General features: G+C 41.4%; 1 protein-coding gene across 4 annotated transcripts in view; it reads left to right on the plus strand.

The window, feature by feature from the left end:
• The first annotated feature begins 3,430 nt into the window (after positions 1-3,430).
• The window catches only part of LOC149319134 (UDP-glucose:glycoprotein glucosyltransferase 2-like), a 104,038-nt gene continuing 95,046 nt past the window's right edge, over positions 3,431-12,422 (plus strand). For all 4 annotated transcript variants that reach the window (XM_089511160.1, XM_089511161.1, XM_089511163.1 and 1 more), the window contains exons 1-3: positions 3,431-3,582; positions 8,572-8,654; positions 11,881-12,011. In XM_089511160.1, the coding sequence (XP_089367286.1) occupies positions 3,443-3,582; positions 8,572-8,654; positions 11,881-12,011 (354 nt within the window). In that variant the 5' untranslated portion in view covers positions 3,431-3,442. The remainder of the gene's footprint in view (positions 3,583-8,571; positions 8,655-11,880; positions 12,012-12,422) is intronic.

Here is a 12,422-nt window from a genome sequence, read left to right on the forward strand (position 1 = left end):
GTACTAGGAGGAAGGTGGGATATAAATAAACATAATTATAAACATAATAATAATAAACAGCTCCTTGCTTGGAAATAAACTACATTAAAATTAATGGAATTTCTTTTTCCATACACTTGTCTATGGCTGTGTTAACTTGCTTTTCACATTTTAAACATTTAATAGTGAAACATTTCACTAACTGAATTGTGAATTACGTACTGAAAATAACCTGCATTATTTAAAGTAGAAATCCTATGTACCTAGTTATTTGGGATTAACTCCCATTTAATCTTGTGGCACCTACACCGAAGTAGACCTGCATGGGATTGTGCTGCACACAACACTTCTTTCCGTGCCTGTCTGGTGCATTTCAGTATATGCTGGAGGCCAATGTTGTACTAGCTGAGGTTATCTTGGAGACCTTCCAAAATAATTTCAAAGTATGCTTTCACAAAAGTAGATGTCTTGTTTCTGTACAAACAATGTTTTATTTTTACCTCACATGCTGATAAAGCATTAGCTTTATTTTCCCTTATTGTAACATTGCCATTAAATATGCTGCATTCACTATGATTTATGCTAAGTGCTTGGACCTTATTAAGAATCCTTCATTAATCATGTCTTCGGAACACAGAAATAGCTATAGCAATAAATTCTTTTTCCTTAGGATCATCCGCTGTGCAACTACTTTTAAAATCCTGCTTTAATTGTATTGTTCTGCCAAGATATTTTCCAGTTGCAATCCATCAAACAGTTAAGCTGCAGTAGTTAGTTATTACCTTAAGTCCACATGTTCTGCTTTAGATTATCAGAATGCCAGAAAAGAATGGGCTGAATCAGATGATGCAGCGACGGTTGCATGTATATGAGAGGAAGAGCTCCTCTCCTTTCCCTAGGACACCTGCTTCTGATAATGCCACTGGCCATCTCTGTGGGAAAGCAACAGATGAACAGGACCTCTGTGCATAAAATACGATACACATAGGTTTCAATCATGAGGAAAGGATGAGAAGGGAAAGGGAACATTTTGGGAGTGCAAAGGAATAATGGGGTCGTAATTATAATCCCACTGGGTCACCTTGGGCAAGTCACATGCTCTCAGCCTCTGGCGAAGGCAATGGCAACTCTGCTCTGAAGAAACTTGCCAAGAGAACCCCATTATAGGTTCCCTTTAGGGTCACCATAAAGGCTTGAAGGCACACAACAACAGTTATAATTGTGGAGGAATGTGTGTGTTGAAAAGACTTAGGGCCCATACAGACAGGGCAAATAAAGTTGGTTCGGGTCACTTTGGAGATATGCTATTTAAATGATACATGTCTTAAGAGACCGGAAGCCGTGCCAAAGCTGCGCTCCAGTCCTTTGGACTGAAATGTGGCTTTGGTGCGGCTTCCAGCCTCTTAAGACGCATGTGTCATTTAAATAGCATACCTCCAAAGTGACCTGGAGCAGCTTTATTTTGCCCTGTGTGTACGGGCCCAGAGTTAAGCCTTTCCAGGACTTGGGCGCTTAGACCTGTGAAGTATAAGGTCTCTGAGCATGTGTGGAGTCCGCCTTGCTCCTGGGCTGAAGGAGCAAGGCAGCTGTCCCATGATGGGCTGAATTTTAGCATACAACTCATTGCTTCCTTCCACCTTATGTTTCTTGGTTGTTTGCTTATTCTGTTTATAAAAAAAATCCAACAGAAATTCAGGAATGAAAAGACATGGAAATGAAATATTAAAATTGGAATGGATCCTGAAACGTGGCCAGTGTTTTTATATTTGGGTGGCATGTCATTACATATAGCTTTAGTATATTCAGGATGTGAAGTTTTGTCTCTCTTGTAGGAAGTTACTTTTGCAATTAATGTTTTAGATGTAGCCTTTAAAAAAATATTCTAAGTTGCCTTGAGTCCTCTTTCAGGGAAAAGGCAGGATATAAATCTAATACATCAATCAATGTAACTAAACAGTGTTAGTTACATCAGAGATTATGTAGGTACACCAGGTAAATGGGAATGTAAACACGTTCTTATTTTTGTTCCCATCATCATCCCACATGGGGAAGTGATAGGGCCATATCTTTCAATCCAACCCAAAGTTTACTTTTTGGGTATACTATTGTTAAAACTAGGATTATTTTCCTTTCAAGTGACAGAAAAAGAAGGGGAAAGAAATCCAATATATACTCTTCCATGCTTCATTTAACAGAGGCTTAGTAAAAGAGAAGTTTGTTTTGGACTTAAATCTAATGTTTGTCCCAACTTCAATAAATCCCCTAAAATGAACGGAGCGTGCAAATTATCATATGGATATCCCATTCATTTCCATGGCTCTAGGTTAGTTGGGCTCAGTACTAGGAAATTCTGGGAATTGTAGTTTGTTGTGGCACCAGAGCTCTCTGACAGAGAAGGCTAAATGTCTCATGAAACGACAATTCCCAGAATTCCATAGCATTGAACCAGAGCTGCGAAACTAAAACAGTCTCAAACTGGATCATTTCTGCAGTGTGTTTTGGACTAAGATATCAGTGAGAGGGGCAAAAAAGAGAAAAGTGATGATGATGAGGGGAATAGGGGATAATAGGCACAAGGCCTCAGGGGACAAGGAAAAAATGGAGTGTGTCAAGGAGAGAGGCATGAAGACTTCTGGCCTTGAAACTGATGAGGCTGCATCCACACTGGAGAAATAACCCAGTTTGGCACTGGTTTAACTCTTTGTCTGGCTCTTTGCTATGGAATTCTGGGAGTTTGTTGTGGGCCCAGAGCCCACAACAAACTCCAACTCCCAGAATTCCATAGCAAAGAGCCAGACAAAGAGTTAAAACAGTGCCAATCCAAAACCTCCTCCATTTTGAGCATGACTAAGAAGCATGGATTCATACTACTACTATATTATTATTGTTGTCGTTATTGTTGTTATTATTATTGTTATTATTATTAGGTCAGGCCCTCCATTTTTTTTTCCCTTGAAGCCCCTCCATTGTGGTCATCCAGCAGAGGAAGCAAAAAAAAACCCAGTCCCTAAAACAGTGGTTCCCAAACTTTGGTTTCCCCTTAGATTTTTGGACTTCAGCTCCCAGAATCCCTGGCTGTTGACCAAGCTGGCTAGGGCTTCTGGGAGTTGAAGTCCAAACAACAACAACACCACACCAAGCGCGCGCCCTGTCTCGCGCCAAAGAGGAGGACCGAACGGAAGCCCCGCCCATTGCCACAGACCACGCCCCTCCTCCTTCTTTCAGGGGTTCCCTAGAATTCCACGGTTGCGTCCGTCTCCGATTGGAGGGTTCCTCCGTCCAATGGGAAGCGTCGGCGATGAAGTTGGGGGCGGGACTCGGGAAGCGAGGGGGCGCAGCGATTGGACAATGAGGGAGACAGGAGGAGGAGTTGGAGTTTTGAGTGTAAGACTAGAGAAAGAGCTTTGCGTGGCAGCGGCTACTCTTCTTCTTAGACGGCGGCGACAGGCTACTTCCCGGCGGGATGCTGCCCCTTTGCTTTTGCTTCTTCTGCTTCTTCTTCGGCGCCTGGGGGCCAAGGGCCCAGGGCTCCTCCCCGCGGAAGGCGGTGGCTGCCCGGCTGGCGGCGAAATGGCCGGACACCCCTCTGTTGCTGGAGGCCAGGTGGGTGCCTCTGCATCTGGAAAGCCTGGCCCCGGCTCCCCTTCTCTCCTCAAGCTGGGAAGGGAAGGCAGGCAGGCGAGGAGCGGAGGAGGAGGGCCCCTAGGGAGGGAGCTGTAATTTACCCTTAGGTGGGATGCACTTAATGAAATGACAGCACTTGCCCCCAGGGCAGTGGCTCCCACACTCTGGCCTTCCAGGGGTTTTGGACTTCAACTCCCAGAAGCCTCAGCCCTCTTGGCTAATGGCCTGGGATTCTGGGAGTTGAAGTCCAAAACACCTGGAAGGCCAGAGTTTGGGAACCACTGCCCTAGGGGCAACCATACTTAACCATAGATGATCATTGGAGAGGATCATTGGAAATGTTTCCTGTGTTTCCCTATGGGAAAGTATCCTCCAATGATTCCCTATGGACATATGTCCTCCAATCATTCCCTATGGGAAAGTATCCTCCAATGATTCCTTATGGGCAAGTGTTCCCCAGTGTATCCCTAGGGGCAAGTATTCCCCAGTGATTCCCTATGGGCAAGTATTGTAATTTGTTTTAGTACAACCCCCCCCCCCCCCGCTCTTTAGGTCACAGGTCAAGGATAGGAAGGAAATCAATACACTCAAGAAGTGGTCAAGAAATCAAAAGAAGAGTAAGAATGGGGAGGGCAGCTATGAAAGAACTGGAAAAGATCCTAAAATGCGAAGATGTACAACTGAGCACTAAAGTTAGAATCATAGAAGCCACTGTATTCCTTGTTCGCATGTATGGATGTGAGAGCTGGACAGTCAAGAAAGAAGATAGGAAGAAAATCAGTTCATTTGAGATGTGGTGCTGGAGAAGAGTGTTGAGGATACCATTGGATAGCCAAAAAGACGAACAAATGGGTCCTTGAGCATATCAAGCTTGAATTCTCCTCGGAAGCTAAGGTGACCAAACTGAGGCTGCTGTACTTTGGCCACCTCATGAAACAAAATGGCTCACTGGAAAAACAACAACAACAAGAATGGTAGGAAAGGTAGAAGGCAGTAGGAAGAGAGGAAGACCACACGCCAGATAGATAGACTCAGTCCTGGAGGACATGGTCATAGGTCAGTTGGACCTGACCAGGGTCATTGGGGGACTGGACCCAGACAGGTCTGATCCATAGGGTTGCCATGAGTTAAAGTCGACTCAAGGGTAAATAATAGCAACGACAACAACAGGGGTGGGGAACTCAGGCCCTCCAGATGTTTTGGACCTCAGTGTTTTGGACATTGCTGTGTGGTGCAGATTGGAGTTGTAGCCACCCGCCTCCCCCTCTCTTTGGAACATAGGAAGCTTTGCCCAGTCTTGATTCAAAGGTTCTAAAGGAAGAGACCCAGCAGTGGCTCCGATAAGTCGACCTCATGTATAAGTCAAGGGCAGGTTTTGGGGCCAAAATTATAGATTTTGATATGAGGGTAAAATTTAGGAGCGTGTAACAAAGGATCTAAAGAAAGAAGCAAAGGAAAATGATGCCAAAGAATTTACAAAGTCCCAACAGGCATTACTGGATGGCCATCTGTCGGGGATGCCTTGATTGAGATTTCCTGCATGGCAGGGGTTGGACTGGATGGCCCTTGTGGTCTCTTCCAACTCTACTGTTCTATGATTCTATGCTCATACTAAAGGCTACACGGACGAGAGAGAAGACGGAGATCAGTGCTTCCAGGACAGAATACATTCTTGCCTTTCTCCTTTTTTAAAAAAATGGTTCCTTTAAAAAAAATAAGTTGGTTCAAGTGTACAATACTTACATTGACCTGTGGATAAGTTGGCTCAGGTTTTTGGGGTCAGTTTTTTTGACTAAAATTTATAGAATTATGCATGAGTATATACAGCATTCCAGGTTTGGCTAGCTTTAAAGACGCTCACAGTCTATTTTGGAATAGGGTTCAACACACTGGAGACCTCCTTTGAAGCCTAGTTTTAAAACCTGGAGTGGGTCACCACCCTACTGACATGGAAGCCTCCACTGAAATGTTCCCATTTGACAGCCACATAGGCTTTAAGAGCTGACATTCGTTGTGCTTGTAGTGATGAGAGTGTAGGACAAAGGCTGGGGTAGGAATCCTGGGACACTACAGATTTTGTTGGACTGCTATTCCCAGTATTCCTCACTATTGTCTCTATGGCTATGACTTGCAACTGCAACAACATCTGGAGCAACATGTTTTTCTACCTCTGACCTAGGGGAGTCCAGGTTCAAATCCATATTTGCCATATGAAAGCCTGGTGACAATTGTTCAGCCAAACCTACTTCACATGTAACACAACAAAAAGTGGTAGTACACCTTAAAGGCTTAACACTCTTTATTGTTTTTGTTTTTACTGCGACAAACCAAGGCTAAAATCCTGTTGTTACTCCTGACTAAAATAAATGTTGAATGAATTGGATTTATAAATATATTGACCAAGCACTTAACTGGTTCAGATGTAACCAACCAGATGTTAGTCTAACACTAATAATCCACTGGAAATTGTTGTTGCCTTACAGGGTTGTCTCTCCCCTCCCAACATACTTTCTATAATTACAAAAGAAGCCACCACCAGCCATCCGCCTACTCACCCAAAGTATGAATGCATTCAGGACTCCCTTGAATCTATTTAATAGTTTCTGTTCAAATACTGAAGACTCCAAGAGCGAAGTTCTTTGGTCACTTAATTGCACATAACCATATATGTCACCGACAGCAACTTAGAATTCCAAGACACTTGACCTTTATAAAACTCCCAAGGGTGACCTTTTTGTGTGTGAATGCTGTGCTAAAATACATTTTTAAATATATTCCCCATCCTCTCTTTTTAGTTACTCTGCCTGCATTGTCAAAGGGAAGACAATTACTTGGTTTGCGTAGATGGCATTTGTTAAACAGGTTCTCCTGTGATCAGCCAAGCATATGGGCAGTGCATGTTTCCACTTCTAGCTGTGACTTGGTATCCCACTGCCCCGCCCACCACCCTCAAAATAGATGCATTTGAATTTAAGCTATGTCTTAGCAATAAATAAGCCAGTCACCAGTCTTCTGAGATCCTGTGTTTGACTACTTAAAAATCCACTGATTATTGAAGACCTTGCTTAGGTTTCCATGTCAGTTATATGAGCTGTCTCATTTTGAGTGGATTACTTGAAAGACGGGGATGCAGTGGCTTAGTGGTTAAGACACCAATTTGGACAATTGGAAGATTGGCAGTTCAAGGCCCAAGTACTGTATAATGGGGTGAGCCCCCATCATTAGTCCCAGCTTCTGCCAACCTAGCAGTTTGAAAGCATGCAAAGGCAAGTAGGTAGATAAGGTACCACTTCTCAGTGGGAAGGTAACAATGTTTGGTGCAGTCATGCTCGCCACATGACCACCAAAGTAGCCGTAGGACAACACTGGCTCTTTGGCTTAGTAATGGAGATGAGCACTGCCCCCTAAAGTCGGTCATGACAAGACTTTCATGTCAAGGGACTACCTTTACCTTTTACTAGAAAGACATTTTGGTTTTGTATTAAAGAGTAGAAAGTGCTGAGAGGAAATGAGATAAACTATATGTTAGCCTTATCCAATGTGGTGCCTTCCAAATGTGTTGGGCTATATCACTCATCACCACAATAATGGTCAATAATCACACTGGCTGTGGACAGTAGGGATCATGGTTCTACATTCCTGAGGGGTTGGGGAAGGCTACAGTACATGAACCCTGGGCTAGATTTGGATAAATCTGTCACAGTTTAACTGCTAAAGTTTAGCATCACTAAAATAAGTTGGATCAGATAAAGTTACAGTCTATTGATTTACTGGGATTCAAGCATGGCTCTCTAAGGCTTGATGAAAATAATTGTTTGCAATAATGTACAATCTATTTAATCTAACCTGGTTACAAAAAACCACCCTAAATGCAGTTAAATCATGTAACAACACATCATTCTAAATTCATTGGTATGAATAAGTTTTATTTCATGGATCCTGTTTCATCAATGGTCAGTGATTATGGCATCCATTTAAAATTGCCCTGTGTTATTTATTCCTTAGAAGGATTCATTCACTATGAATCCTGTAGTGTGAAACAGTATGTGAGCTATATATGTTGAAGAATTGGGTAACATAACTTGCATGTCTTCGAGTACTCAGTTTTCATCTGCTCAGTTTACAGTGCAGCCCTTGGCTGCTGAGCTCATTCTTGATTAACTTTATGTTAATTCTGAGTTAATTTTATGAGAGTGAATAATAAATGAGAATCCTCACATTCCCCCTCCCCTTTAATAATGGGATTGTTAGGTGTCCTTGGGTGTGTGTTTTATTTCCTAAGTATATATGTACAGAAATAAGCCCCACTGATTCAGATGGAATTTATACTCAGTAAGACTGCCACCTCACTTTCACCTTGCTATCAGGCACAAATATTATATAAAAGATAATGTACTAAAATAAATATTTCTGGAATCCCATGCCAGTTAGTTTCTTATGTTCTCTTGATTTCAGCAGAGTTACATATGTCTGATTTTGAAAGCTAAGCAGGCTCAGCCCTGGTTAGTACCTGAATGGGAGACTGCCAATGAATAGCAGGTGCTGCGGCTATATTTCAGGAGGAAGATACTGGCAAAACTGAATAGTCCTTGCTTAAGAAAACCCTATGAAATTCATGGGATCACCCGAAGTCAATAGGCGATTTGAAGGTGCATGCACACACACACAGACACATGTACTTATTGGTTTAGGAATTGCGTCATTAGACTGATTTTTTTAGGTTGACCTTATACTTCTCAAAAGTCTTTTGTTATTATTTAGGGTGAACGATAGTTTTTATCCCTGTATAAATCCTCTGTTTTTTTCTGAAAATCGTATATGTGTAATGGATTGATGTTGTGCCTTCATGTCATTTCTGACTAATGGCGACCCTAAGGTGAACATATCACAGGGTTTTCTGAGGCTGAGAGGGTGTGACTTGCCCAGGGATTATATTAAAGTATTAATTTTTGTGCACATTTTTAACAGTGAATTCATTGCAGAAGAAAGCAATGAGCAATTCTGGCAGTTTTTGGAAACAGTGAAAGAATTAACAGTATACAAGAAAGGAGGTGAGTAATTTATCCATCTATTTTTCACTTGCAAGGCAGATCCTCTTGATGTTTCTCCAGATATTATTGTGATAAGATGACATACATCAAACCTATATTTTGTTATGTAGTGTATTATCAAAAGCACTTTATTTCTGGGTTTCTTCCTAGAAAATAGGTTTTCCTCAAACATCCTAAGAGCATGTTGATGCCTCAGAGAGTAGATCTAAATGACATCGTGTACCTTGTCTTCCTGCAGGGCAGGACTTCTCTGCTAATAATATTTGCTTAAATAGGTACTTACTTTTTATGCAACACCATAGGTAGTTGGATGAGTATTTCTTGTCCCTGGTTTTGCCCTGCTTCTTTTCCCTTTTTGTTCAAACTTTTATTCCAAAAGATTTTTGATAACTTATGTGGAAGAGGAAGGTACCACAGAGGAGGGCATTGTTTTTGAACTTACAGGGAAACCTTAGCCATTCTACAATCGCATGGAGTTATCCCAAGATCCCCCCACGTTTTGCTGACAGAGAGAGGCACACAGTTGATTTTGCAGCTATAGCAACCAAGAGCAGGAAAGCATGTATTGAAACTATCCATATAGGATTCAGTCACAAGAATTAAGGTAAACAGAAGAAAGAGGTACCAAACTACAAAAGAGGAGCTCTAGATTGTCACATATTAGTGGACAAAAAAGCAAGTCTTGTAAAAACACATTCAAACCTTGGCCTAAAGTCAACGGGAGACATCTGTCAATGGAACCACAAACAGATTATCTTCTTTTCCTTCTGTTCCCCCCATCATGCACCTCAAAATCTGCTTCATGTGATTTGGAAACCCTCTAGAACTGAGGGGACAGCATTAGATGGGCTACAGAGAAGAGAGGAAGGGAACAAAGTGTGTTGCACTGGGACTGTATCTCCCACGTTATGTTGAACTGGGCCCATGGAGTTAAAACAGGACTCTTCTGTACTGACAGATTATTACAGTACTCCAGCCAAGAAGGGTAGGGGACTTGCCATCTGTGGACCTAAGCATCTTTGCGCTGCAAACCCTCATTTTCCCCAATGGCAGCGCATGCACATGGCTGCGCCGCCACTGTGGACAGCCCCCGTTGTCCCCAGTGGTGGTACATGCACACGGCTGCACTGCTATTAGGGAGAATGGGACTTCACCTGAAGTTTGATTGTCCCTAATAGTTTTGCAGCTGCCTGCATGCACTGCCATTGGGGACAATAGGACTTGAGGTCCTGTGGATTTTGGTATCTGCAAGGGGACTCCCCACAGATACTGAGGTCCCACTGTACTTGCTCTGAGCCTTAAGGTTGTGCTCTCTCCTTTCTCTCTTGACTTAGATACATCAGATGAGGAAATCAGAAGTTTTTTTATGTTTAAAAGGTGGCAGAAGTTCCTGTTACACCTAAGCTTAGGGAAATAGGTTTTGTTTAAGATACAGAGATATCTAAGATCAAATTATTGTTCCAGATTCTGTCTTATTAATTAACAAGATTTTAAATAAACCATAGTTTCCCAGCTTTAGGCAGCTGTGGTATTTTTCAAATATGGAAGGATAAGTTTCCAAATTCCTCACTGAAGTTATGAAAAGGGATCCTGAGGCTCATTCAAATGATAAACTGTTATTTCCCATTAATTTTGAGCCGAGCCACTGTATGGGAGAAAGGGGTGGAAGAAACAGGTATAATATTTTGATAAAAGATCCTGGCTGAAGGCAACACATAGCACTGCTTATGGAGTCCAATGTGGTCTGAGCTCTTTCCATATTGGCAGGGTTGAATGAATGCACACAAACTGTCCACATGCCTGGCAGTTGAAAACAGCCCTGTTTGTGATTTAGTTTCCAATTACATGTGAAGAACATATATGTCAGCCAGGTACTATGTGCTTATACAGAAAGCACCATCCCTTTCTATGACTGGCAGCATTTCTTTCAGCTACAGGGTGATCCTGCACAAAGGATGAATTCTGTGAGGAAATGTAAATAACCCAGAGGTCTGCCAGCTGAGCTCTTGGTAGTGAACAGAACAAAGTATTTTTCCAAGTTTCTTGATTGTGTTGTTGTGGAGCAGTGCTCTCTATTTAATCTTTAGTCCTTAAGGACTTTCCCAGGTGTTCAGTCAGCTTTTAGAGCCCTAATTGCTATTTGTTAAAAGAAAATTGTATATGTAATCACGGAGTGAGAACAAACAACAGCCTGTTTTCTGCCTTTTGCTTATCTGTATTCTTTGCCCTGTTTTTTTGTTCTTCTGTTCCTCAGTACTGTCATACCTGCCACCATTTTTTTTATCTTTTCATCAGAACAGCCATTTTTGTTGACACCATTCCAATCATTTAAGCCTATGCTTTTATTTGTCAAAATGGTTTACTAATACTGTATATACTTGACTATAATAGTTCCTTTTTTCATATAAGTTAAAGTACAGTACTTACATTGACCCATGGATACGTTAACTCAGGTTTTTGGGGTCAAATTTTTGACTAAAATTTCTAGACTTGTGCATGAATATATAGAAGGTATTTTTGAGATTCTTGTTCAGACCTCCCTGACAGTCCTTTGGACAAGAAGAAGAAACAAGTCCTGGAAAGCATGACTGTCTAAGAAGTTCTCCCTTACACTGTGATTATGTAGCTATTTTTGAAGAGAGCAGCTGTTAACAAGACCTCCTCCTGTCCTTCATCAAAAATACTTAAGTTGTAGGTCGCAGACTTATGCCTATGTCTGTCTTTTTCAAGGTCTGTTGCCCTCTATGAAAGCTTCACTATGATACTATATTTTTCATTTTTTAATGCCTTCAAGTCATTTCCTGTGATGGGGTTTCTTGGGAATTTGTTGCAAGGGGATTTACCATTCCCTTTCTCTGAGGCTGAGAGAGTGTGACTTGCCCAAGGTTTTCCATGGCTAAGTGGAGATTCAAACTCTGGTCTCCCAGAGTTCTAGTCCAACACTTAAACCACTATACTATGCTGGCTTACAATGCAATATAGTTTAATAGTTTAAACGTTAACTTATTTCTAAATAACACACCACCATGAAAGCAGTATTTAATAGAACATCATACATTTAACTTGTAAAATCCCATCATATGTTTTGGGCTAGCAATATATCAGTCGTATTATATCTTTTTGTTTTCTGGTGTATATTAATAACTAATTTGTGTTGCCTCTATTTATATTTGAAGCCAAGTATTAATATTTCACTTGTCTTTCCTTTTTATTTTTTTAAATACAGTCTCGGAACAGTCTTATTACAACTTAATCTTGAAAAAAGCAGGACAATTCCTTTCAAATTGGCAGATCAATCTTTTGAAATTTTCACTTTCACTACGAGCACATTCCCCAACCATCCAGATGTTTCAACAGGTGTGTAAAATTGATTCATACATGCTAGGTATGTGGGTATGGTTACATCTGACAAGGTAAGTGTAGCTGTTTCATTTGCCTCTTTCTCAGCCTAGGGCTTTTTGAAAGGGGTCCTCATAGTGGATAGATTCTTGCAAAGCCAGTCCTGGTTTGCTTAACAACTCTAACCATGGCTTCCTGAACAAATCCAAATCAGTCTTTCAGATAAGCAAAATAATCATTTGGCCAGTTCGTGTTTGTTTGTTTTTTCTGTCCATGTCTTCTGCCAGTATCCAGATTGTTTCCCAAACCTGTTGGCAGCAATGAAGGACTATCTTAACTTCGTTGGTTTTATTTAGTTGTTGTTTCTGCTTGGTGGAAAGTTTTCCTTTGTATTTCTGGATTTTTTTTATGGAGATTGTGTGAGATAGA

Source organism: Sceloporus occidentalis, unplaced genomic scaffold, assembly GCF_023333645.1.
Source record: "Sceloporus occidentalis isolate IW3139 unplaced genomic scaffold, rSceOcc1.0.p SCAF_2, whole genome shotgun sequence".
Lineage (NCBI taxonomy): Eukaryota > Metazoa > Chordata > Lepidosauria > Squamata > Phrynosomatidae > Sceloporus > Sceloporus occidentalis.